This window comes from Herpailurus yagouaroundi, unplaced genomic scaffold (assembly GCF_014898765.1).
Source record: "Herpailurus yagouaroundi ecotype Mexico unplaced genomic scaffold, PumYag 195, whole genome shotgun sequence".
NCBI classification, from domain to species: domain Eukaryota; kingdom Metazoa; phylum Chordata; class Mammalia; order Carnivora; family Felidae; genus Herpailurus; species Herpailurus yagouaroundi.
This window is the reverse complement of record NW_024412426.1, coordinates 2,684,847-2,712,231: the sequence shown is the minus strand read 5'-3', so window position 1 is coordinate 2,712,231 and position 27,385 is coordinate 2,684,847. Positions and strand designations below refer to the sequence as shown.

Here is a 27,385-nt window from a genome sequence, read left to right as displayed (position 1 = left end):
AGAGGATACGCTGCCCCTCACAAACGTCCACCACAGGTGCATATTACAGCCTTTGTCAGCCTACTGGTGTACTTCACTGTACAGCCTCTTGGGATCAGCTTTGTGTTGCCCCCTCAATATTTGAAGAAGTGCTTCCTTTTCTTTAGTCTTAGAATATCTCATTTCATGTTCAAGAGCTGCCTTAACCTTTGATGTTGAGAGAGTTGCTCAGAGGACCATGTGTGTTCCAAGCCAGCCCCTTCCTTTATACCATTGACTATGACATCTGTCGTTCTATCTTTTCCAGGCAGAGGACATTCTCCCATTAATTCATTAGCTCATATGTGTCTTTTATTCATTTATGCCACACATTATTTATTGAGGGCCCTCCAGGTACCAGGCATTTTCTAAGTGCTGGAAATAATGGACAAAACAGACAATCCCTGTTTTCTTAGGGTAGATAATTTTTTTTTAATAGAAGATACAATGAGACATGCCCAATACTGTTCTAGGACCTCAGGGAGATTTCAGAGTTATAGGCGTCAACAACTGGTATCATGACTGGGAATGGCTGCTTGCAAGGAACAGAGCCCGACTCCACCTCAAGTAAAAACAGGATGATACCATTAAAAACCAGGTGTCCTGCAGGACAAAAGGCAGGAAACGAGCAGTCAGCTCAGGCCACCAACTCTTGAGTACATGTGTGTTCTCACTCATCCTTTCTCTCTTCCTCCCTCTTTTCTCACTCCCCCCTCTCTTCCCACCTTCCTTCCTTATTCCCATCTTCCCTCCTCCCCTCTGTAAGAAGGGATGTGCCTGGGGGAGGAAACGGATGGCAGGGCTACCACAGGTGGACACAGGCCAGAGAGTAGTTAAGGCAGAAGAGAAGTTCGAGCACAGAAAAGGCGGTTGGTGTTGGGAGGCCAGAGGTAACTTAGACCTCCATGGAATCAGGGAAGCCTTTCTGGAAGAGGTGCTATTTGAGCTGGGTCTTGGTGTTAGGGGGATTTGGATGCCCAGTGGAGAGCAGGGGTCATTCCCAGAACAGAGCACAGGGGGCAGAAGCGGGGAGGGAGGTGGAAGTCTGGTACCTCAGAGCGGGAGGAGCAGGGAAGGTCCTGTTCCTTCTATTTATCATCCCTCCATCCCCGTGATGCCTTTCGTTGGATTTCTCTTCAGGTTGTTTTCCTGAGTCCCACAGCTTGGGTCTGCAGGCTAGACTATAGAAGTAGATGGGATATGGCTGAAGGGAACCAGGGGAGGCGGGGTTGTTAAATCACCACTGGGCAGGGCAGGGCTGGGAGAAATACTGCCCAGCACAGGTCAGAAAGTCATGCACTGTGACCCAAGGAATGTAAAAACTTAACCAGGTGGCAAGAGGAGCGACCGCATCCCACCCACCTGTTAGTGACCCAAGTGTAGAGTCATCTGGCATCAGGAGCTTTGGGTGACAGGTGTGAGCCAACGATTTGTTGATTGCATCTAGCAACTCAGTGTGTTGGACTCCTCTGTATTTATGAGCACTGTAAAATCAATCTCGTCGGTCAGACCTGAGAACCTAATGAGTGGTGCCATCAAAGAGCTCTGGCCAGGGGGCTTCCTGGAGGAGAGGGTGAGTTATAAACCATCTGCACCTGGAGGTTAAAAAGGCAGAGGCCTTGAGATGGTGGGGGAAGGAGGGTTCATGTTAAGCATCTACAGTGGGCCTGTGCTTTCACATAAGTAATCTTGTGCTGGCTTTACACCAAGTCACAATAGTGGGGATTTTCCCCACTCTTCAAGGAGGAAATAGACTCTGAAGGTAAGATGCCTGAGGTCACACAGCTACGCGGCAGGGCTGAGATTTCTTTCTGGCCTCAAAGCCTGTGGTCCTGGCATGCTACCATGTGTGCCTCTCCAAGACCTGCAAGTCCTGTGGCAGGTCCTTGGGGCAGGTTCTGGGTTGGTCCGAGGCTGCCGGCACAAGGGTTTCCAGGTTATGGTGATGGAAAAAGCTGCTGCTCCCTTACACAGGCCTCTCTTCTGCTTCTCAGTGATCTCAGGACTGGTCCTCGGACCGGTGATTTATATAAAATAGACAACCTATTGCAGGTGGCTTCCCACAAGTTGAGAAGTGGGATGGGTCAAACGTGTCCCTTGAGCGCATCTGCCACACTCAATGTAAGCCAGAAATTACACAGCTTGCCTATAATCAGAGGTCAGCACCAGGGAAAGCCCTGTAATTTATGGCTCTTGCTCTACTCAGCACCAGATTCATGGACAGTTTGCTGACTGTCCATCCTCTGCATGAAGCACTGTCATCATCGGTAAGTACCTGTTGGACGTTTAATGGGTCTGGGGTTTGATGACTTGGGTACAAGTCCCTTATATCAAACTTCTATTTTATGTGACATTTAGCTACCCTGAAACCTTGGTTTTCCTCTTCTCTAAAATGGGAATGTGTCCCAGTGACTCTACAGTGCTGCTGTAAGGAATACATGAAGTGACGTTAAAGTGCCTTACGAACCATCCAAATGGCTGTTAGTATTAGGACAAGCTCATGTGCAAAACCATGGGATCTTCCCCCGTGAGCAGCCTGAGGATGGGGAGGGCTTCTGTGTGAGACTTGCTTTTGCTTTCACGGCGAGCTGAATTTCATTTCACCAGATCTGCAGGTGGCAATGGCAGTCTTAGCTGTGGCCCTGCCTGGGGATTTGTCTGAACTTTCTTACCCTGCAATGTGGTATAGACCAGGAGTGCTCAAACTTCCATGCAGAAGAGTCACCTGGAAAGCTTGTTACAGATTCAAGGGCTTCCTGTTGGGAGGTTCTAATGCAGCAGGTCTGAGACGGGAGGCAGAAGAATGATTTCTGTAAAGCTCACCAGGTGACCCTGGACTGCAGGCAGGGGCCCAACTCAGGCACTGGGACAGTCTCCCGGAAGGAGGCCATCTGGCACCTCCAGCCTCCTGGCGTGTGGGGATGGAGAGGCTGAAGTTTGTTCCTCTTGGAGAGGATGACAGCAGGAGTCCCTTCCTTGCTGTGGGCAAGCTGGGAATGAGTGTCCTGGAAAAGGCAGGTGTGGGCAGTTCCCTGAGCAAAGCCCGGGATGGCGCTGGAGGGATGCGAGCCCTCTGGGAGCCGCAGCCCTTGGCAGGGTGCTGACAGCCTAACGGCTGATGGTCTGAGCTTTGCTGTCCTTCTGTCTCACTCCAGATCGTGTTCCGGAAGATCAGCGACGTGAAGCGGGAGGAGGAAGAGCGCATGAAACGCAAGAATGAGGCCCCCCTGATCTTGCCCCCTGACCACCCTGTCCGGAGACTCTTCCAGAGGTTCCGACAGCAGAAGGAGGCCCGGCTGGCCGCGGAGAGGGGCGGCCGCGACCCGGACGACCAGGATGTCGAGAAGGGTGGTGCCGTCCCTGAGCACGCGGCCAACCACAGCCTGGTGAAGGCCAGTGTGGTCACCGTGCGTGAGAGCCCCGCCACGCCCGTGGCCTTCCAGGCAGCCTCCGCGGTGGCGGTGTCGGACCATGGCCGGCTGCACGCGCCCGGCGCTGAGTGCCTGGGCCCCAGGGCAGCGGGGGGCGACTGCGCCAGGCGCAAAGGCTGGGCCCGCTTCAAGGATGCCTGCGGCAAGGGCGAGGACTGGAGCCAGGTGGCCAAGGCCGAGTCCATGGAGACGCTCCCCGACAGGACCAAGGCGTCCGGAGAGGCCACCCTCAAGAAGACAGACTCCTGTGACAGCGGCATCACCAAGAGCGATCTGCGTCTGGACAACGTCGGTGAGGCCAGGAGCCCTCAGGACCGGAGCCCCATCCTGGCGGAGGTCAAGCATTCTTTCTACCCCATCCCCGAGCAGACGCTGCAGGCCACGGTCCTGGAGGTGAAGCACGAGTTGAAGGAGGACATCAAGGCCTTGAACACCAAAATGACAAATCTTGAGAAACAGCTCTCTGAGATACTCAGGATATTAACTTCCAGAAGATCCTCTCAGTCTCCCCAGGAGCTCTTTGAAATATCGAGGCCCCAGTCCCCAGAATCAGAGAGAGACATTTTTGGAGCAAGCTGAGTGGTCTAAAAAAAGAGTCAAAGACCAAAACCCACCGCCCTTCCCTGGACACCATCCCCACCACACACACCTACATGACCAACAACTTCCAAAGTAGGCTTTCCTGACAGAAAATCAAAGTGGGACCAGTCGCTTAGGCACGCGCGCTCTTTCTCTATCTGGGCACAGATACGGGAAGAGGTGTGTGTTACCACCCTGCTAGATGACAGCTGTTTTCCAGCTGACTGCACAATTTTGGAAGAGGGGGCATGCTGAGGGTATTTTCCTTCATTTTTAATTTTTTTACTGCCACGATATTTGTAAAAGATGACAACCCACCAGAAAAGAAGAGCAGCTATTTGGGGATTGGTGGGAAAGCATTGGAGAACCCCTCATGTATATACCAGACTGGGCTCCTTCGCCAAGACCCCAAAGACTGCGGTGGGCACAGGGATTTCCCAGCATTCCCTGTCCTCGTACAGCCCATGTCTGCTGTCACCTTATATTTGCCCACAGTCATCATTTGTAACAAGCTCGGGACAAGGGGAGTTTGAGGGCCAGGGAGGGTAGGGCCTTGTGACTTTCTGTCTTTAAGGCCAGAAAGCAGGGAGGTGCTCTGGGCGCCTCCTCGGCTCTCCTTTCCCAAGTGTACGAGCTGCACGGGGCCCTTCAGGAGGCAGAGAATCTCTGGGCTGTAGTCGGCGGCCTGCTGTCACAGGAGGGGCCTCAGATGAACCTCTGGCCCTGCTCCATGCCACTGGCCTCATTGCATGGGCCCCTTTGCTTCTTTTCCTTCTCGGCCTCTTCCCAAGCGTTCCTGTGGCATTTCTCAGGGTGTGGGGCACCGGCAGGAAGGGTGATGAGCCCAGAGTTGCTTTACTAGCAAAGCAGACACACAGACACACACATACAACCTCAGAAAAACGATCGTAGCAAGTCCTCTGTTTATATTATGATTCTCACCGGGATTGATGGCCCTTCAGCAGTTTGCATTATGTCCATTGCATGGGGTCGTTATAGGATACTTGGGAGCCATGCCTGGCCTTATTTTAAAATTAACCTCTCTTTCTTTTACTAAAGTCAGTAGGATTTCAAGAAAAACCGCGAAGACGTCAGGGTCACGGTTGTACTTGCTTCAGGAGCAGGAGGAGAATGAGGTGGCAGGTTCTCAAGCTGTGTGAGGTGATGGACAGAGATGGCCATGGAGCTGTGGGCACAGAGAAGGTCTGAGCTCAGAGGGACAGTCACAGAGCCACCTGTGGGTCATCCAGGTCCCTATGCCATGATGCTTGGGGACACTCCACGGCCTCCTAGTCACCTGGGGTCAGATTATTCACGTGCTCCTTTCAATGGCATCGGAGAAAGGAAAGAGGGCCCTCCCAGGCAGAGTGGAACTAGCTCAGGGGTTATATGCCCTGCCCTAACAAGCAGGGTTGGAAGTTCAGCTCTAAGAACTAGCTTGGAGAGAGTAGAATTAGGACCTGGACTATTGGTGACAGCAGGGACCCAGCCAGGGCGCTGGCTTTCTGCATGTGTCACACTGCAGCACCCTCACCCTTAGCGCTTGGTGTAGCTTAGCTATACAAATCCAGAACCGGTGTTAATCCCCTCAGTACCAAAGGGGACCTCCCAGGCTGGCACTTGCCCTACCAAAGATAGAATTTCTGAAGGCCTCCTGTCTGGGCCCATCCCTTCCCTCGCCCCTTTGGTCCTGTTTGGTGGCCATGGCAGGTCCCAGGACTTGGCCCTCAGTTCCTGGGCAAAATGGGGCTGTCCTCTCCTGGCTGCCAGCATTGGTGCAGATGGCCCTGGGGAACAGAGTCCAGGGGGTCAAGGGAAGGGCCCTTCCCCAGGGGTCCCCGTACACTTATGCAGCTTCTCCTGGGAGGCTTACCGGGTGGCCGCTGGCTTCCTGAGGCTGCAGCATTATTAGATTTAGCCTCAGACGGCAGCATACAAATAGGAGGAAGTGTAACTTCCCAAGGCCAAGTCTTAACTGTTTGTGACTCTAGATAAAGCACTGAGACTTTCAGTCTCTTTGAGAAGCTGCCAACTAGTCCAGAGGCTATAAAATATCTGGAATCCCATCTGCCCCCAGAATGTTCTAGTTTGCTGTTCCTTAAATGTGCTCATTAGCCTGCTTCTAAAGTTTAGTACCCACTACTTTTAAGTCAGGGCAAGGGCCCTGGATGACTCTATCATCCAGCTTTAGAAGCATGTGCCCAGCTCTCTGTGGGCTTGGTGACAGGCTCCTGTCCAGCACCCTGCAGGCCACTGGAGAGGGGCCGTTTCCTTCCCCACTAGCTCTGAGGGGACAGGTGTTTATTAAGAAATGACTCCCCATCTGGGTCTGAGGGGCGAAGATGCTAATATGCCAGGCTTGGAAGCCAGACCTGTTTTGGGGGGAAAACAAAGCTTCATGAATGTACTCCTGGACTGACTCCTAGGACATGAATCAGGCTAATGACCAGAAAAGCCTGGATCTGCGGTGGGAATGTGCTCATCTCAGGGCCGCAGGGCCCACATGTGTGCCTGTGGTGACAAATCCCCACAGTGTGGCCTGTACACGCTTTTAGTCTTCTAGACTCCACTTAGGGACTTTTGCTTTGTTTCCTCTGAAAAAATTAGTTTCTAAAATGAGCCAAACCTTCTCTCCTTCCACGTTTATGACACGCACTTGGCCATGGACCACTTCGTGCCAACTACCTACTCTTGCCTGGATGCTGCTCTGGCTTCCTGAGCAAGGACCACAAGCTTCAGATACTGACTGAATCTTCCACGGTCTGGTGGCTGAATAGAGGTTAGGGAAACACAGAATTACTAGGTGTTGGACTTAACATTTAGACTTTAGAAGTTATGTTGAGATACTTACCTGTTTTTTGTTTTTTTCCTTCTTGAGGGAAGGGGACATGATGTATTACACCATTGCCCAGTACTTGCCAGTTACTTGATCTCGTACTTAAACTCCTTACCTCGGATGTTATTCGTAGGGTGGCTCCACTTCCCAGAGAGTGTCCTGATGGGCTGCTTTGGAGCAAGAGGTCTTGCCCCAGCACTTGGCTGCTTGTTGAACTTGTTCTCCCCCACCAATGGGGGAGTGGGAGCGAGGGCTGGGTCTATGAAATATGGCGGCCAACGAGATGGAGTGCCTGTTCTCTGTGGAGGATGGGACCCCGGCACTGAGTGCTGCTGTCCGGTGCACCTGCAAAGGCTCCTCCAGTGACTATGCCAGGAATCCCCTAGAAAGGAGAGGGAGGCAGCCCTCTGGTTGAGAAGGTCTGGTCTAGTGCACAATTTTGACATCTGCACCTCCATCCATCCCATTCACTCATGCTTAGACCTCCTGGCTTGGTTCTAAGACGATTCCTTATATTCTCAACCTCAGAGTCCATCTGTGTGCAGAAAGTTTGTAGCCAGTATAGTAGGCAACCAGTGGCTTACAAAAAAACAAAAACAAAAACAAAAAAAACAGATGCTATGACAGCATGGGCCCAAGGGTTCCAAAGCTGTTTCCGTTTCTTGTTATCCAATCCCTGGGCCTGTTTTACCCTCCACCCTCTAGATCCTGTGTGGTGTTGCTGGCCAAACATCAGGCCCTTTTCTGGAATCTTCTTTCAGAAGCAGAGCTAGCATGGCTTAGAGTAAAAATGCACTCCACCACCACACCCCATCCAGCAACTTCCCCTCCAAATCCTTCGGTGGAAGGTGAAATAGGCCAAGTGTCAGAATTTTTGTTGAAGCCTCTGTAGGGACTAAAAGAATGCCTTAGTGCTCGAGCACCCAGTGTAGGGAGAGCCTCATCTCCCCTTGTTGCATTGACCACCAAATGGCACATGCACTCTCTGGAAAATTGTAGGAGTCCTGGTGGAGATACAAATTGCTGTGCGTTTGATGAGTAGATTGTACAATGTTTTGCAATAAAGATGTTTAGCCTTAAGACCCTTGAATGGAACTCCAGCTGTGACGGAGCTGCCGACACCCTCCTTCTCCTCCCTCCTCACATCGTGTTGCTTTAAGAGGAACCCACTGAGGGCACACTCAGACCCCGGGGTAGCCTCTCTTCTGTCACTAAATCGTTGTACTGCCTTCTTGCTCGCTTCGATACAAATACCTTCACCAGCTCTTGTGCCCTCCAGCTGGGGGATTTCTCTGTCCCCTTAGCACCAACCGCAGCCATCAAAGAAAGCACCATTTTCTCACCCAAGGTATTCATGTTGAGAAGTGGTGACTTCCACTCCCTCTGATACACAGTTCAAAAGAATCAATGTGAATGTGCAGCTTAAATTAGTTTCAAGTGAAACTTCATTCTCATGTGAGCAAGTCAGACTTACTCTGGAACCTCTAGAACTGGACATGAACGCCCTGCAGGTGCCAGGCCCCATGGGTGCCCTCTCAGCCCCACCATCAAACTTTTCTTAGAGCCATTGTCTCTTTATCTGGGACTTCAGAGCCGGTCAACGGATCGAGGAGCTATTTAATGAGAAGTTCACAGATCTTGTATCGGGATATGAACAATGAGAAAGATCTTAAGATGCACCCTGCCCCAATGAATGTATTCTCTTAAAATTCAGACATTGTACTTGTGCATCGGTTGGAGACTGCCCACATCTGACGTTTCACCAATGCTGTAAGGACACTTCTACTCCTGAGCAAGTTTGTCAGCCTGGGGCTTCTCCTTATATTGACGCTCTTTTTACCGAGTTCCGCCAAATCCTTCACTGGGTTTTTCTTTTTGCTTTGCATCTGCCACTTTGTCCGAATGAGCATGAACAGACAGAAGTACAAATGAGCTGATACTATTTTTATGGTCAGTTGAGGATGCTGCCAGAAACTCCACTGTATGTGTGCCGCTTGGGAATGTTAAAAGGAACATGTGGGCCCCTCCATTGATAATATTCCCTTCTCAACATTTTTAAACAAGCACAAATGATATTTGTAAAAAAAAAAAAAAGTTTAATTTTATTTATTATGGTAATAAACTATTTTATACAGGATACTTGCCTTTGCCTCTTCTTCTATAATTTTAAGGCACTGAACTGGGTGTTCTGATCTAAGGTGCCCGAACGAGGATGGTACTTTCTATTCAAGAGTCTGAGAGGCTCTAATCTGGATAGCACCTGTAAGCGTGGTTTTGGAGAACTCAGAATTCTAGAGACACCAAGACTGTATGTCTAAGTACAGCATAGCGAGAGGGTGGTCGTGAAGGTGCTTTGCCATATGATCTAGACATAGAGCTGTGTCTGCCATACAGATGTACAGAGATGCCTTCAAAACCTGGCATCTTGGAAAGCTGTGGTACAACACATTGACTTAACACTTATCTGAAGGTGGTCTCCCGAGGAGAGGTGAACTTTTAAACAATTTGGATTGAAGTTTAAGATTTATGAAGGCTTCTCTGCCTTTTCAAATACAGTGTAAAAAACGTAACCGAATCTTTTTGGAATGATTCCGTAGCAACAGTGGGGGTGATGGGCTGTGCTTTAATTCATTGATGGTCTCAGAAGCTAGTAAGGTCGAGGGCTGCTTGCCCCTAAACCAACGAGTCTTCTCTAGCAGCCCTCACTTCTGCTCTGGTTTTAATAGGTATGACTTCCTGCTCATGGCAAGATTCTCCATAATACTGTCAACCTGAGTTCTTATTTAATACTACTGGACCACATTTCAAAAAGGGCACTTTTCTTTTTGTGGACAGAATTTAACTCAGGATGAGGAATCTGTGGTCTGCACGCCATATTTGGGCCTCTGCTTGCTCTCATAAGGCCACAGGATGAATACGGCATTTTTAATGGCATCCTCCCTACAACCTATTATTTCATTATGTTGCAGAAAAGCATAATAAACATTAAAGGTGATAGTATTTAAAATTCCAAGTGATTTGATATTCATTCAAAAATCTCACCTAAAAAAAGGAATCTCATGTAATAAAGCACTGAGCAGTATGTTCTTGATATATCTTCAATTGTGAAAAAAATCTCTTTGTGAATATGATTTTTATAATTAGTCAAAAGGACTAGTAATACAGAGCTAAGAAATAGATACTACATTCTGGGTGCCAAAGGGGTTTCAACTATTAAAAAGGGGGGATTTTGTTGGTTTTAAGTTTATTCACTTATTTTTTAGAGAGCACAAGCAGGGGAGGGGCAGAGAGACGAGAGAGAAAATCCCAAGCAAGCTCCACACTGTCAGCCCAGAGCGCGATGCAACACTCTCTCTCTAACTGAGATCATGACCTGAGCTGAAGTCAGATGCTTAAACGACTGAGCCACCCAGGCGCCCCTGTTGATTTATTTTAAAATAAAATGGCTCAGGTCATGATCTCACGGTTTGTGAGTTTGAGCCCTGCACCAGGCTCCACACTGGCAGTGCAGAGCCTGCTTGGGATTCCCTCTCCCTCTCCCTCCTCTCCCTCTCCCAAAATAATAAACATAAAATAAAACAAGACAAAAAACAAAATAACTTCCCTGAAAAAGGGCCTCGGATTTCTCAATGCCCACTGAGAAAGGCCAGCACCATCAAGATGATCTGGTTTCTCAACAGTTGGTCCTACTGGATGTATATGTTCTGGTACATTTGTTAGAAAGCAAACTCATTACGATTAATTTCTTATACTGGTCTACAATTATGTTATTATTTTAAATAAGCAAGTGGGCAGTCTCAGTTTTTTTAAGGGGAACACTGGTCCCGCTAAATTACTATCCTCCCAATACAGACATCATTGTATAATTGTATAGATGATGTATTTTCTTTCTATGCCTGCAGTCTTTAATAGAACAAAAGGTTTTCTCCTGTCACTTCAAACAAATTAATCTGAAGGAATAATAAAATACCTTTAAGTCTTCCTGTACAGTCCCGAATTAGTCAAAATGGCCACGAGTTGGCTGTCCTTCAGATGTCTTGCTTGCCTCCTTGGGGACCATCTTGGCAATCCTGCTTGGAGCGCTCTGGCTTGCCCAGGGCTAGGTTGAGGTCAGAGGATCCTGGGGCTAGAAGTTACCTTGGGACATCGTCTAGTTGCTTTCCAGCCCCATGCCTGAAGTTGCCCAGGGCTGATGACTGTGGAAAGTGACATGTCACACGCTCCTCAGCTGGAACCGCTCTGTCTTCTCAGAGATACTTCAAGAGTCTCATTTAAAGTAACTCCAAGATTTTACTTCACATGCATGAAGAGAGACTTATTATTGTTTTCATATTATAGTTGGAGAACAGCAAGAGGTTAAAGTAAGAAAACAATGGTCCTAGAAAATCCACATGTTGGTTAACTGGGCCTCAAATAATTTACTAATTCTTGAGAACCACTCTAAATCATGTGATAGTTTAAAAGAAATTCAGGCTTATTACTTTCAAATATATTCACTGATTCTTCTAATACAGTTGAGTGAATGAATAAGCCTGTTTGTTTTTACATCAGTGGTGTCTCTGAAGCGTTCAAAATTCTTTGTATTGTTTATACACGTACGTACATTAAGACACTTGCCTACAATCATCTTCACATTCCTGTGTTTCCTTAGCCAGCCCTTTCCTTCCATGTGAACTTCAGCCAAACTCCCTGCAGCTGACCACAGTTCCTGAACTAGTATTGGTCCCTGATATACTGTAATCATTTGAGTGCTCATTCTTCCCAGCACCTTGGAACCACCTGCCTGGGCCTCCTTCTCACTTACCAAGTCGGTTGCTGAGGCCACTGCTACCAGCCCACCTGCCCCTCTGGGTCTGTTCCTTGAAGGAGCCAACACCGGGTGTGCCCGCTCCACACCATCCACCCTACAACTGCTCTTCCAGGCAGAAGGGCTAGGAAGAACGGATGTCAGCAAGATGGCCGGTCCTGCAGTCTAGGAGTATCTCGTTGAGTTCAAACCATAGCCACAGTAGATAACAAATACGAGATATGTGGCCAGACCAGGTCCAAGGGAACCTTTCGTTCAGTGACAATTTAATTCAGGTGTTTGAGATATATACTAAGTTTGCCCATGACGAGGTACACTATGTCTTGAAACCTCAAAGCTTCTTTACCACTTAGCACCTGCCCTCTCAAAAGAAAACAAAGAACCAAAACCTCCAAAGTCAAACAGACATATTCAGAATTATCTACCACTTGGGTCAGTGGCCTGTCATCACTTTCCAAAAGAATGAATAATTGAGACGTGTTTCGATTTTAAGCATTTTCCTCAAAAAATAATTCAAAATGATTCTACAACTATGTAAATTATCAATGTGATAGGAAAGGCTCCATTTTATTTGAAACAAAACAAAACAATGTGAACTACTGAGTGTAAACCACTGAGTAGGAAGATGACTGCTGGAGCTTACTTGCATGGAGAGGAGAAAAGACCACAGGATACCATGCTTACCCTTTGTCACTTACCAGATAGCACCTGTCTGTGGACACACTATCTCCTGGTTTCTTAATTCTGCTTCTATATTGGGAAATGAAGATTAACTGTCTGCTAGAGGAACTGCCATATTTATACTTCTCAGTAAATCTAGGGCACAAAGCATCCAAATGTCAATCACCTGGGTAGTATTTAAATAACTGGTCTTCTGTACTGACCCCTTGGAAACCACAGGACATGTTGTATGTTCTTTGACTGGGTAACTAGAAACATGACATTGTCCCCGCCATGCTGGGGAGCTGAAGTGTGAAACTCAGACCCCAGTGCTGGTTCTAGCGACCATACTGCAGGACATGGGGAAGAGGTCATTTACATGTTACCAAAATGTTTCAGAAGGATGCTCAATGGAGAACAGGCCTTATCACTATCAGGATTTCTGTGCTCTAATCGAGAAACATCTATTGCATGTAATTCTTAGTAAAGTAGAAAGAACCCAAAGGGCCACTGGGCCTGGGTTCTAGACCGCAACGTCACCATGTGCAGCTGAGCAAGATTCTCCTGCTCTGGACCCCTGCTTACTCAGCAGAAAAATGATGGGGGAGATGAGCTCCGGATCCCCCAAGTTTGAAGCCTCTCTGGTTGTCAATTTTCTATGAGAGCTCCAGCTTCCGGTCTTGGAGTGAGGTAACTTCAACAAAAGATGAACAGATCAAGCACTGGTCCCTCGGAGGTTATCTTGGTGTGTGAGGTCAGGGTGAAGCACCATTTGCTCGGAGGCCAGCGGTAAGGGCTGGCGTGGGCCAGGCAGCTTTAGTCCACCAAGTATGTCTGGGACCAGGCAATGCCCACATGGGAGTAGCAGTACAGGAATCCCAGGACAGAGAGTGTCACGTACGGCCAGCCTGCAGGGGGAGGGCAGAGATGGAAGAGCAGTTAGAAATGCCTGGGGTGGGTCCTCCCACAGGTGCAAACTCTCCCCCTTTGGGGAAGGCAACTCAAGAAACACGGGCCTCGGTTGACACATTTAGACACACACCTCCCAGAAAGTGTGCTCTAACTGGAACGCCAACAACCGAACCCTACATTCCCACTGGGGTCAGCATAAAATGAAGAGCGCACTATCTCAAATGGGAATTATATTTAGAAATAGGACAAGCTTTTAAAGAATACCTATTTAGAAAACTAAAGCATTTAATAATCAAAAAAGAAGAAAAGTCCACAAGACCCACAGTAAATCTCAAAATATAGATTGGCCGTCATATTGAATTGAGTGCCATCTGTAAGCACACAGAAGGGAGAGCCTAAATTAAACATTTGCTTTCAAAACTCAAAGCTTTTAGCGGTTCCTTCTATAAGTACTTGTCTTAGAATATCTGATGTTCTTTTCTTTCCTCTTCTTCTCCTCCTTTCCCTCCTCCTCCTCAATTAAGAGCCCTTTCTGCTGAGTACTTGTCACTTAATTATCTCCATGCCTTCTACATGTTTCACTTACTCAAACATTTCTTGGGTGCTCTGGAGATCCAGAGGTGCTATGGAAGGTACCAGATGCCAAAATAGGTGATCCCAGTCCAGCTCAGGAAAGAGACACACACACTACTGGGATTTATGAGCCATGTACTGTGTGCTAGATAATGATGTATACAGAGCACATTTCAACTGGGCTGTGTGGGGTGAGCAAGAGTGTGTTAGATGGAAAGGGACACAGATAAGCTGCCAGAGAGACTGCCAGAAGTGTATCACAGGCCACCCCAGGAACATGGATCATGGGTTTGTGGCTCCTGCTCGGGGAGGGGCAGGCAGGGTAAGGACAGAAGTAGGGAGGCTGCAGGGGGGAGCCCCAGATGGTCTTGCTACTCTACAGGCTCTCTTCCTACCATGTCAACAGTCAGCTGCTTATTAGTATTAATAAAAGTTCAATTAATATAGCATAGTGGTAGCAGAGTGCAAACTCTGAAGTAAAATTAAACATCAAATCTTGGCTCTGTTACTTGCCATCTGTGTGACCTTGAGCAACTTAATGAGTCTCAAATGTAAAGCTAAAAGGATAGAGCAACTTTATTAAGAGTCTTTATAAGATGTCATGAACTTGGTTGCATCCCCCTGCCAATTCATATGTTGAAGCCCTAACTCCCAGCGTGTATTTGGAGTTGGGGCTTTTGGGAGGTAAATGGGTTGAGGTCAAATCATGAGGATGGGGCCAGGATGGGATTAGTGCCCTTATAAGAAGAGACACCAAGTCGGGGCACCTGGGTGACTCAGTCGATTGAGCATCCGACTTCAGCTCGGGTCATGATCTCACAGTCTGAGTTCGAGCCCCGTGTCGGGCTCTGTGCTGACAGCTCAGAGCCCGGGGCCTGTTTCAGATTCTGTGTCTCCCTCTCTCTCTGCCCCTCCCCCGTTCATGCTCTGTCTCTCTCTGTCTCAAAAATAAATAAACGTTAAAAAAAAATTAAAAAAAAAAAAAGAGACTCCAAGAGCTTGGCTTCTCTCTCTCTCTGCCATATAATGGCACAGTTAGAAGGTGACTATATAGAAGTCAAGAAGATGGTCTTCTCCAGGAACCAAATCAGCTGGCACCTTGATCTTGGACTTCTCCAGTCTCTGGAACTATGAGAAATAAAGTCTCTTGTTTAAGCCACCCAGTCCATGGTATTTTGTTATAATGCCCCGAGTTGACTTAAGACATAAGGAAGGAATGTGTGAAATGATGTAAAGGCCCGCATGGTGCCTGGCCTACGGTGGGCACTAAGGAAAGGTGGCAATAATGCTGGAGAGAGGGTGCAGAAGTCTTTCTCTACCAAAATTCAAGTGACAACAGAGAAGCCCAGCTCCGGTCTTCCTCTGAACTCATTTCAAACTTGCCTCCTTAGACTAGCTTGGCACCAGAATTCTCCTAGGCCCTCAAGGTAAGACAAGCGAGGGGAGCAGAGGACTCACAAAAGCCTGTCTCTAGGACCAGCCCTACAGTCCTACCTACTGTCTGCTACTCAGCCAGTGTATTTGTTTCCTGTGGCTGCTGGAACAAACGACCACAAACTTAGTGGCTTCAAACAACAGAAATTCATTCTCTCATACTTCTAGATGCTAAAAGTCTGAAACCAAGGTGTTGCAGGCCATCTCTCTCTAAAGGTTCTAAGGGAAACTGCTCCCTTACCTCTTCCAGCTTTCGATGACGCCAGACATTCCTTGGCTTATGGCAACATACCTTCAACTCTGTCTCTGTCTTCACGTGTCCTTCTTTCCTATGTACCTCTGTGTCCTCTATTCTTATAAGGAAGCCAGTCATTGGATTTAGGGCCCACTCTAAATCCAGGATGACTTCTTCTCAAGACACTCAACTAGTTGCATCAGCAAAACCCCTATTTCCGAAATGAAGTCACATTCTGAAGTTCCAGATGGACATGAATTTGGGGGGCACTATTCAGCCCAGTAGGGCCAAGTACGTTTTCAAACTTCAAAGTGGACCCATCCTGCCTGGAGGCCCTCTGATCTCTTACCTCTGTGGCCCAGACACAGATGCCAGGAGTCCTGTCAACATCTGCTCCTCAGTGGGCTCAGGGAGCAGAAATCAGGGAGGGGGCTTTGGGCACAGAAAGCAGTCCCAGACTTCAGCTGTGTTTAGGGTGACACATTGGCAGGTGTTTGGTAAACACAGAACCCGGAGGCTGGCTATGGAGGTGGGAGAATGGGGATGTTTTACTTACACAAAGCTGGGCCTGAGACAGCTGTGTCCCGCCCCATGGCTACAAAGCTTTCACATCCCCGTGAAAGCTTCTGGCCAGCACATAGAACTGGAAGGAAGAACAGCCCTAACGCTGCCCAGAAGTGAAGCGCACACGTGTTCAGTTTGGACCACAGCTGGGCCGTGAAAATTCCCTCTACCATTAACTGTATGTCATTTGCAGAGGCAGGCAGACAGCAGTTAGGAGACTTGTAATCCTGACTCTCCTATGAGACCCTAGGAAGGCTTCTGCTTCTCCATCTACACAATGGGAAATCAAAGATAAACAGAGGCACATGAAATAAAATAAGATCACAGATTTGACAGTGCTTTTAAAAAGTGTTTCAAGGGGCACTTGGGTGGGTCAGCTAGTTAAGCATCAGACTCTTGATTTCAGCTCAGGTCATGATTTCAAGGTTTGTGGGATCAAGCCCCACATCAAGACCTACGCTGACAACGTGGAGCCCGCTTGGGATCCTCTCCCGCCCTCTCTCTCTGTTTCTCCCCCGATCACACGTGCACACGCTTGCGCGTGCTCTCTCCCTCTCTCTCAAAATAAACATTTAAAAGATAAATAAAAAGCATTTCAAAAATGCAAAGAATTACTACAGAACCACCTGAGAAGTCTACATGTACAGTGTATGAAGCAGTTACGAATACATAGCTTTCTGGCCTTTTTAACATGAGTGTTCCTACAGATAGTAACCCCAGTGTATACTGGATGGCGGCCAAAGACCCCTTACCTTTTCCTGACCTCAGGAGCAAGATATGTGATGGTAAGGAAAAGACAGATCCCACAAGTCACCCTTCCACAGCCTTTGACCAGCGTTTCATGGGCATTTTCTGTGTTTCCGGTCCTCTCCTAGACATCAGACATCAACATCACCCTCTGTGGGGTGCCTGTAGGCACAGGGTCTTTGACTGTGGCAGCCGCTAATGAAGCACTGATGTGATCCAAGTGTGGGGGGTTGCTCAGGGAAGAGCCTCCTCTTTACCAGGGCTCAGGTGATCACAGAATAAGACACTGGGATGGGCTGGCATTCTGGCAACATTTGAGGTTTGCTATGATGCAGTCATCCAGGCTTGTCATCCGTTAACAAAAAAGATGGTGTCAACAAGGGTTCTTTCCTGCCAAATGGACACAGACCTCACCCTGCAGCCCTCACTGCCCCTGGCCCTTCCCCACCCTGTGTTCTCCTTCCAGGGTCTCCTTTCTCACCAGGATTTCTGATCCACAGCGTCCGCTCAACTCCCATACCCCCACATCCCCAACCCTGCGCGTGTGCACACAGACACACAGACCCACACACGCGCACACGTCCCGTTAACGTAGCTCATAAAGCCTGGTGGGAAGTATGACATTAGTCAAAGGAAAAGATCCTTCTTAAGACAGTACGTTAAGGCCAAGCCCCCTGCACACTCAGCATATTCATGGCTAAGCTCCCAGACTCAGTGATATGTCCCAGTGGGCTTTTGATACCTTTACCTGTTAAGATCGAAACAGCTGAGCAGTTTTAGCAGATGACACCTAAGCAGCACTGGACATATCTATCACAAACAGGAATCCAGCAAGCCAGACGACAGTTGCAAAAGATTGGGTAATATAGTTAATAGGGCATATTACTTGACAGATAATGCACATAAGTAGGATATACAGCACAACAGATTCAATTAAGAAGATCAATGTAGATGCTATAATAGATGGAGTTAATAGGATGGAGGTGGTTGGATCATGATATTGTTAATAGGACACTGGTGAGTTGTATAATAACTACATCTAATGAGAATAGGTAGGACACAGAGGGAAATGTCTATAGCTAAAAGAAAGCAAGCAGTGTAATTTTACTTGAGGTTGTTATGGCTGAGCAATTTTCTGAGCAATTACATCAGTCTGAAAAGACTGGAAAGGCCGAGGCTCAGAACAGTGAAGGAAAAGACCATCATCACGCAGGGGCGTGACAAGTCAAAGAATATATCAGATTGGTTTTCTGGAAAGTGATGGGATAATCAGAACAAGAAGTCTAATGAACACCTTTGTTTAAAAGGTAACATTGTAAAATGATTGCAGCCACCATGGAAAACAGTAGGGAGGTTCCTCAAAAATTAAACACAGAGGGGTGCCTGGGTGGCTCAGTCGGTTAAGCGTCTGACTTCAGCTCAGGTCACGATCTTGTGGTTCATGGGTTCGAGCCTCGCATCAAGCTCTGCACTGACAGCTCAGAGCCTGGAGCCTGCTTCAGATTCTGGGTCTCCCTCTCTCTCTGCCCCTCCCCTGCTCATGCTCTGTCTCTGTCTCAAAAATAAATAAAAACATTAAAAAAAAATTAAACACAGAATTATCACATACATACCCAAGAGAATTCAAAGAACCAGCAGAGAGATTTGTGCACCCGTGTTCACACTAGCATTATGTACAATAACCAAAAGGTGGAAACAACCCAAGTGTCCCCTCACAGACGAATAAACAAGATGTTGTCTGTACATATAGTGGAATGTTAGCCTTAACAAGGAAACCCTGTCATAGGCTACAACATGGATGAACCCTGAAGACATTATGCTAAATGAAATAAGCCAGACACGAAAGGACAAATACTATACACGAGGGACCTAGAGGATTCAGATTCCTAGAGACCAAAGGTAGAATGGAAGTGGCTAGGAAGTAGGGGACTTATTGGAGTTATTGTTTCATGGTGCAAGAGCTTCCGTTTTGCAAGATTAAAACAGTTCTGGAGACAGACAGCGGTGATGGCTGCACAGCAATGTGAATGTGCTTGATACCGGTGAACTGTTCACTTAAAAAACGGCTAAAATGCTGAATTTTATGTTATACATAATTTACCACAATAGACAATTCTATGCTGAAAGAAGCCATTGACAAAATAATACATACCGTATCATTCCATTTATGTAAAACAAAAATTGATTTGGAGTAATAAAAAGCTCCTTAGTGGTTGCCGGGGGGCTAGGACAGAGGGAGGGACAGATTACAAAGGGAGCACTAGGAATCTTTGAGGATGATGAAAACGTTTTGCATCTTGATTATGGGAATGTTTTCAAGGGTATATATAACTGAAAAAGACCTTAAATGGTATTCTACTGTGCACAGATGATTTCTCAATCTCAAACTTGTAAAAAAATTTTCAAAAATGAAAAAAAAAATTTTTTAAGATAACACTGGAACATTACCGAATCACAGACTTGCAGTTTTCTGCTGCTAGGCCATATACGCCCTAAGGTATTCAAACAAAAGATGCAGATGCAAGAAGAACAATTCACTTTTGAAATGACGGTGGTCTGCAATCCTTCAACTCCCTAGGGGCAGGAGGACAGGCTGCATGGAGGACCGAGCAGTGGGCTCCCCTAATCATGCTCTCTTCCACTGGGCCCTCTGAGTGGGAGGAGAATGCTAAGAGCTTTTACTTAACTATGCGGACACACTCAGCAGCTGAATCAGCACAAATCCCTATCCCAGGGAAGAAATCAATCCTTCCTAATGGGAGAGGAGTTAATTGAGTCGCTGAATTGTGTATGAGCTATCAATTACCCCATCAAAGGCTCACTCAGCTGTCAGTTTGGGCAACACTCCTAAGCCTGTGACCACCATCTTGGCTTTAACAGGGCTTTTTCAAAGGCCACATCCCACTGCTAACTGTTTTTACGATTTATTTATTTGTTTACTTACTTATTTTTAATGTTTATTTATTTTTGACAGAGAGGAGAGAGAGAGAGAGAGAGCGCGTGCGCGCATGAGTGGGGGAGGGGCAGAGAGGGAGGGAGACACAGAAGCCAAAGCAGGCTCCAGGCTCTGAGCTGTCAGCACAGAGCCCGACGCAGGGCTTGAACTCACAGACTGCGAGATCATGACCTGAGCCAAAGTCGGACGCTCAACGACTGAGCCACCCAGACACCCCATGCTAACAGTTTTTAGAAGAAAATGGCTGGTGACCGGCGCATGAGCAAATTTTGCAGGGAAGGCTTTTTCCTGCCCTTGCTCCCAGTCCCCCAGCACCATAGTCTCTGTCATTGTGTGAGTAGTTTATAAAGAATATGCAATCTACTACACAGTTTACAAAGAATATATAGTCTTGTGAATCCTTACAACACTCCAAGATCGAAATCATTAACCTATACTAATATTCTTGCTTGAAGCCACACTGCCTCAAAAGGGCCCAGAGTCCACATCCCAAGTCCAGAATGTCAGGCTGAATCCTATTTCGAGAAAAGTCCAAAGGATTTCGGCCTGTCCTTTTATTTTTATCTATAATTATCTGTCATTAACAATGAACAATGCCCTAGCTTCCTCCTCCTATCCACCCAGGCAAGTTCTCTAGCCAGAGGCTCTGATGCCCTGTTGTCCATTGATTTTCTTGCTCATCCACCACTCAGTTGTCACCTTGCTGGGTTAAGGAACACTCTCAGCTTGGCATGAGGATCCCTAGAGCTGAATAGATGGACTCCCTTTCTGGTCCCATGGAGCACCAATGTCAGTGACTCAAAACCATTCATTCTAAGAGAGAGAAGGTTCTCATTATTCCAGAGAGCCACTGGGCTACAAAGGAAACAAGTCTCACTCCCCAAACTCTCCTTGGTTGAAACCTAAGCCTGCAAACGTGAAGGATGTATTATGATTATTAAATGCCACCAACATATCCAAGCATATCCCTGCGGATGCAGGCGCATATGTAAGAGCCCACATTGCCATCCTGGTGAAGACAGATAGAAGGCTGATGAATTTCAACCTCCAACGACAGCCTTTGTGAAAGGGTAGGCTCAAAGAAGGATATCCAATGGGAAAATGGAATCAAGAGGTGACTCCAGGAGACACTGCAGAAGACAGAGTCATACGACTTGGTGACTGATGGACTTGGGAAACAAAGAATAGACTCGTTCTCACTGACACTGAGCAGTGCCTCACATGGTACACTCAGGGTGGACATTCAGCTAGTACACCTCAGAGAGATTCTACCTAACATTAACAGGCTGATTCACTACCCTGCTAGTCAGTAAAAGCCATGGTCCCAGCTGTTCCCTCATGACCGTTCTCTAATAACACATCAAAAGAGGTAAACACCTGGTAAACACATGTGCTCCAGGCACATGGCTGCCGTCTCTTTGGATTGACTGGTCTGTGCCCATGCCTTACATTTGTTAGATATTTTGAACACCAGCTCCCTACCCCGTACATTGGTGACATCCATTCCAAGGCCAGCAGAGGTGAAGTGTTTCTCCCCTTAGAGAGCTAGCTTGGGCAGCCAACTCTGGTCCGAGGGTGCCGGCTTGGGGTCTGAGAAGGACCAGTGTCCCTGTGCCCTGGGGCTCTCTGCACCACCCTGCCAGCCTCACTGCTGTCATTTCATTCATTATTCACAATAACTTCACACGCCATTGCCTTTGTTAAAAGAGCTAGGTCCTGACAGCCTTTATTTTTAACAATATTCAGGCCTGATTGGGGGGGGGGGGGGGCCCAATAAGATGCCTGGGTAGCTTTATTTAAATCTCATTTACTCCAGTAGTCCCAGACCAGAGATCATGTGGAGCCATTCATCAAACAGTCCTGGCCTGCAGACCTTCCTTAACAGCTCAATTTAGGGCTGGAACCTTAATAAGGCTATAGGGCAGGAGCCTTTTCCCATCAGAGGGCTACCTTATCGAGGGATACACAGCAAGAGCAAAGCTGCCCAGGCTTCGAACCCTGTGAACTGCCCGGTCTGTTTTCAAACCCATGGGGATAGGGACGGAAGGGCTGAGGAACAGGCTCTGGCCACGTTAGGGTTAAATAACAATTTCTTACCTCCATATAGTTTACAAACCTGGGTCTCGAACCCAGGTTTCGAGGCCTTAGTGTTTTTCCAAAAAAGGCTCCACTGCTTCTTTCACATCCTTTCATGAGAAAGGAGGACTGGACGGTTCTTATCTGCTCATGAAACTAAAGCACGAAATCCTAGGGCACGGGTTTTCTAACATGAGCCCGCGTCAGCACCTGGAGAACACCTTAAAAGAGAATACACGGCTCTGATCCAGGGGGCCTGTGGTGGGCCTGAGATTTGCATTTCTAACGCATTCCCAGGTGAGGTGGATGCTGCTGGTCCAAGAGCCACATTTTGGAAACCATTGTTCTAGGGGAACTGTTCTAGGGGGCACTGTTCTGAGGGAAGAACTTTGTACTAACAGAGTTGTTCATAAACTGGGCTCCTTCCCGGAACAGAGGAGACAGACGTTATGGAGCTTTATGTTATCAGGTACCTTGCTGGGCGCACTCCACATTCTCACAGCCTCCTTACCGGGCAGGTATTATTAGCCCCACTTTGTAGAAAAAGGAAACTGAGGCTCAGAGAAGTAAAGTAAGTTTCCCAAGGTGTAAGAGCTAGTTGGTCATCATGCCAAAGTGAGACTTAGGGCTGTGTGACTCCAACTCCACTTGGCCACCTAAGCTCCCAAAGCCATAACCTGGGCCACGTGACGGAAAAGGCCCACACCGGGCGCTTGCCTCCTGGCCTGGTCCCTCTCCGTAAATTCCCTACTCCTGGTGCCTAAGGTACCAGCAGGGAGGGAGAAGGAGCAGGGTTCTATTTTCCGGCATCATCCACCACTAAGTCACTAGGTCACATGTCTTCAGAAGCCACAATCTCTCCGTTTTTGTCAAGGGGGACAAAGAAAGCACTGATGAACATGTTTATCCTTCGTCTTGTTGAGAGCCTAACTTAGGTTGTATCCATTAAACAGCATGTTCCCAGGGGCATTTCGGGGACTCTGTCGGTTAAGCTTTCAGCTCTTGATTTTGGCTCAGGTCACAAGCTCACGGTTTGTGGCTTCGAGCCCCGCATCGGGCTCTATGCGGATAGCATGGAGCCTGCTTGGGATTCTCTCTCTCTCCCCCCCTCCCCTGCTCACACACTCTCTCGCGCTCTCTCAGATATAAACTTAAAAAAGAAAATAAAAATTAAGAGCATGCTCCTAATGCTTGAGTGCCCTTTTATTAAAACTGTCAGAGCCACGGTTATTTGGCCTCTGTCATGGGCTGAGCCTCCACGAAGTATCTAGCAGGGAGATGCAGAGGAAGGGGTAGCTCCAAACCCCCTCCAGGAGCTTCCTGACCAAGAGCTGTTTGCCAGGCGCCGTGTGCACCTTTTAACCGGCACAAACAGCGGTCATTAATAAATCACGTTGTTCATGGTCAATTTCACATCCTGATGCAGCCAACCTAGGCTGCATTTTTCATCCTTTCCTACCTCCCAGTACAAGCCTGGCGGGCAGAAGCTTACTGAAGCACTCACTTCCATAAAGTAAAATCATTTCATGTGAAATTGAGGAAGCGGGGGAACAAGCCAAAGCCACTTTTTCTTACTCTGACAGCGTAAGTAGATGGCAGTGCTGAGAAAACGCAGATTTTCCCTCTCTGGGCCAAATGGGTGAGGACTCGCTTCCCAGAAAACTGTCCCTGCAGTGGGTGCCGCCGTCCCAACTCCCACCACTGGGACCAGCGGCTGCACAATCAGCACACACTTCCCAGCTGTTTCTCTTCCTTAACCTGTGTTTTTAATACAGTCTAATTAAGGCTGTTGCTCATTGTTAATTCATGGCCACACTATGTAACATGGCGGACACGGCCTAACAAAGGAGCGCTCATGAAAGGCACTTCCCCAAACAAAGGGATGTGCACAGGGCGGATCAGGCTCCCGGTGACACAGCCCGGACAACCAGTCACCCACAATGGTGTTTATGAAGCACCTACTGTGTGCCCGGCATTGAGACAGGCCACCTTGCTCCTTGTCATATGAGCAGCGTGTGCCTTCATCTGAGGCCTGTGAGCAGGTGCCCCTGAAGGCTTAGCGTGCCACCCGGGGTCCCGAACACTTCACCTGACCCTCCAGTCTTGGTTCCTCAGCTCCGTCATCCAAATGTACATATACGGAGACTCGCGGATAAAAGCGGAGACAAGATTCTCAAACAACCGCAGAGGCTAGGAGGATGGGCTGCCACAAGTAAGTTGAAATGTCACTATGATAAAACAGCTGAGCCTCACGGTTTTTGTTTCCTAATCCAGCTATGCAAATATGGGATGGAGGAGGCCCGGGAGCACTTCACGGGAGCAGGGGCTGACGCACCTGGCAACGTTTCCGTGGGAACACGAAGACTCTGGAGAAGACAGCTGCCTGCGCATATATGAAAGTCTGCCCCTAGAAGAGGTCTGAGGAGACATCTGCACGCCTCGGAGGGTAGAGCTGTGGGGAGGGGGAGACTCTCTGGGGGGCAGAGGCACACTTTGGCAGTGGGAGCCCCCAACCCCACAGAAGCTCAGGAGACAGCAGGCTTCTTCCTGTAGGGAATGCAGCAGAGGCAGACAAGGAGGCCCGGGCACAACGGAGGAGATGCCTCTTTCACACCAGAAGCAGAACCAGGTCTGAGAGTCCATGAGTCTGCTTCTCTCTTCCCAGGGCACTAGGACCAGGGTGCGCATGGTACACGGGCAGTGGATCACGATGAGACGGGACAAACACAGATACAGTTGTGGATGTCTGAGTCCTCATTCACAAGACTCCCAAGTCCCTGCTATAGGTGATTAAAAATAAAAGTTGTTGCAAAACCCCTGAATGATCTGAAGGCCGTTGACAGGTACGCCTGGGAGAAGAGGCCCCCGGCATCTACTGGCCATGAACATCTAGACTTTGCCAAGGGACAGCAGGGCAGAAGTCACTCCAGTCATACCCAGTCTCCTACCACCCCCAAATGAATGTACCAGAGAGAGCTGGAAAGGACGAGAAAGAGAGCGATGCCTACACCATATGAATATCTGAAAGATGATGTCAGTGATGTGTCTGACATGCTCTTTTCCAAAAGCAGTTGTTACATAAAGGGCTGCAAATTACTTGACTTATATTTCTCAGCAAAAACAGAAGAATAAAAGCAGGGCCTCAGTGGTAGTGGTGGCTGCTCTTCCCGGAGCTCTCAGCAGGGGCAGCGGGCTGAACTCACCACCAGCCCCTCGGGAAGAGGAAGGAACCATCCGTCTGCCTGTCAGCGATGGTCTTGCTCTCACCTGCTGCTCCCACTTGCTGCGTCTGCGGAATCTATTTTGCTCACCTCCGTGCTGAGGAATGGGTGGGTTTGAGCGCTGCAGGTATCAGGGACCAAAGAGGCTGTCTGTGCCCCATCTTCCAGCGCTGCTGCTTGACCCAGCGGCCACCCCCACCCTCTGCCCTGCTCCTGCAACCTGGCACAGGCAGGCCGCCTGTGTCTGGGGTGCAGTGGGGGGCAATGGAGCAGACCACAGACCTGGCCTCATTCGTGCCGACTTGAACCACCTGAGCTGCCTGGGGCCTTCCTGAGAAGGGACTTGGCAGAAGCACAAAACAGCTCTGAGATTAGTTCAGAAAAACACGGCTCCAACATTTACGAGTGGGATTTTGAAAAGGCCTCTCACTTCCTAGGTGTCAGTGTAAGGAGAGGTGTGGCAAACAGGTAAGTATGGGCAGGCTCAGGGGATACTCTGGCAGCAGCAGGGTCCACGTGTCACCGTCCAGCCAGCTGGCCTGAGAGTGGGAACCAGCTTGCTTGTCCCGCAGCAGCTGGGACAGTCGCTCAGAGCAGCTCAGAGCTCAGGCGGTCCCGGGCACCAGGAGAAGGCAGCACAAGGAGAGGCCGACTGTAGCCTCAGGACTGGGTCCTTCTCTGTCAAAGAAGCATCAGTGCTTCCCAGGGACAACGCAAGGGCTCTATTTAGGGGAGGGAAAGGAACATAAAAGACCCCACAGGACTCCCCCGTCAAAACCACACGTGCTGGAGCCCCTGGGCTCTGCCCAGGGCAAGCAGAGAGGCACAGAGCTGCCCTGCACCACAGCTACTCCTCCCCTGCAGGAGCACGGGGCAAGCACAGCCACCTGGCCCAAGACGGTAGCCAGAGTCAGTGTCACATGGCAGGCGGGGGGCTAGCGACAGGGATGTGTGTGCAACTGGAGGGTGAGAGAAAGCCACATGCACGTGCAGGTAGATTCCAGTGAGGCTGGCCAGCTCCAGGCACCATGTTTCACAGGAGACACTGCCACACAGAAGCCACATCAAGGCAGGTCTAGAAGGGCTCCAGAGCATGGGCATGCTGATAAGTCAGAGTTTAGTCTGGAAAGAGACCACAAGATCACATGCAAAGGGAATCAGACTTATTGTGTCCCTCTGGAAGACAGAACTGGACCACAGACTGAACTTACAGGAGGTAGACTCTGGCCGCCATTGAAAGGAGCAAGTACCAGGCAGCGCCTCCCCACAAGGCGGGCCTCCCGGGCTCCCATCCCTGTTGGCATCAGGCAGAGTCCCCGAAGATGTGTCTTGGGGACGGCAGTCTCTGATGGGAGTGGGACTAGAGGCCCCAGGGTAATTTCTTCCTCTCAGACATTACGATCCTATGAAATTCCAGCTCTCAAACCATCCTGCCCTCCCCCACACCCCAGGAAATGTACAGACAAAGGCTGAGGTCAGACTAAAAGCCCCTGTGTCAGGAGCAGGGGAGGAGGGACGTCCTGTCTGTACTGGAAACAGAAGGCCATGTCGCAACAAGCTGTGGAAATGTTACAAGATACAGCAGTTTTTAGTGATGTGCTTATGAGGATATTTACCTGATGTAGAAAGTGACTCAGACACTTTTTTGGACTTGGGTTACAGAAAAAGACATTTTTGTGCCTTAAAGATCCCATTCTGAAGGAACACCGTGTTCCCCCTCGGGCTCCCAACTCTGGCTGTTGGCCTTGATGGCGGGTCTGTGTGGGACCGCGGGCAGTACTGACAGAGGCTCTGGGCCCACACCCAGATCTGTCCCCCGCCCCCTGCCAAGGGTCCCTTCCGGCAACCCTGCTCTCCTGGGCAGCCTGCAGGTCCTGACCCTGTCCAGCCTTTGCAGAGAGCGAGTTCACAGGGGATGCTCACGGGGAAGCTCTAGTCCTCACCTGTCAACTGCTCGGAATCAAACCCCTCGAACCAGTCTTCTCCAGGGGCAGAGAACACAGAGCTGCTGCAGAGGGGCTGAGAGGCAAGTCCGACGCAGCCCGGGTTCCCCAGGTATGTTAGGAATCAACGTGAGCAGCAGCAAGCATGAAGGTGTTCGCACCCTTCCCTGCCTCCTCTGCGCCTCCTGTTGTGCCAGCAGGAGGGTCAGGGAGGCTGGGATCCTGCAGGAAATAGCCACCATGCTCTCTCCTCCTGGTAGTCTTTACATGGGGTTAACTGTCAGCTGCCAGCTGCCACAGATTCTGGCTTGGTTTTGTTTGTGACCTCAGAGCACAATATTTACACTCTGGACTCCTTGTGGAGTTCCCAGATGCTCCCTCAGTGAGGGTCAA

The 27,385-nt window shown here is 48.8% G+C and overlaps 2 protein-coding genes across 11 annotated transcripts in view; one reads left to right on the top strand and one right to left on the bottom strand.

The window, feature by feature from the left end:
* The window catches only part of KCNH1 (potassium voltage-gated channel subfamily H member 1), a 382,684-nt gene extending 374,733 nt beyond the window's left edge, over nucleotides 1–7,951 (top strand). For all 4 annotated transcript variants that reach the window (XM_040446362.1, XM_040446361.1, XM_040446363.1 and 1 more), the window contains one exon: nucleotides 3,174–7,951. In XM_040446362.1, the coding sequence (XP_040302296.1) occupies nucleotides 3,174–4,028 (855 nt within the window). In that variant the 3' untranslated portion in view covers nucleotides 4,029–7,951. The remainder of the gene's footprint in view (nucleotides 1–3,173) is intronic.
* Nucleotides 7,952–11,915: 3,964 nt separating this feature from the next.
* The window catches only part of HHAT (hedgehog acyltransferase), a 321,149-nt gene continuing 305,679 nt past the window's right edge, over nucleotides 11,916–27,385 (bottom strand). For all 7 annotated transcript variants that reach the window (XM_040446368.1, XM_040446370.1, XM_040446366.1 and 4 more), the window contains one exon: nucleotides 11,916–13,239. In XM_040446368.1, coding sequence (XP_040302302.1) covers nucleotides 13,148–13,239 — 92 coding nt within the window. In that variant the 3' untranslated portion in view covers nucleotides 11,916–13,147. The remainder of the gene's footprint in view (nucleotides 13,240–27,385) is intronic.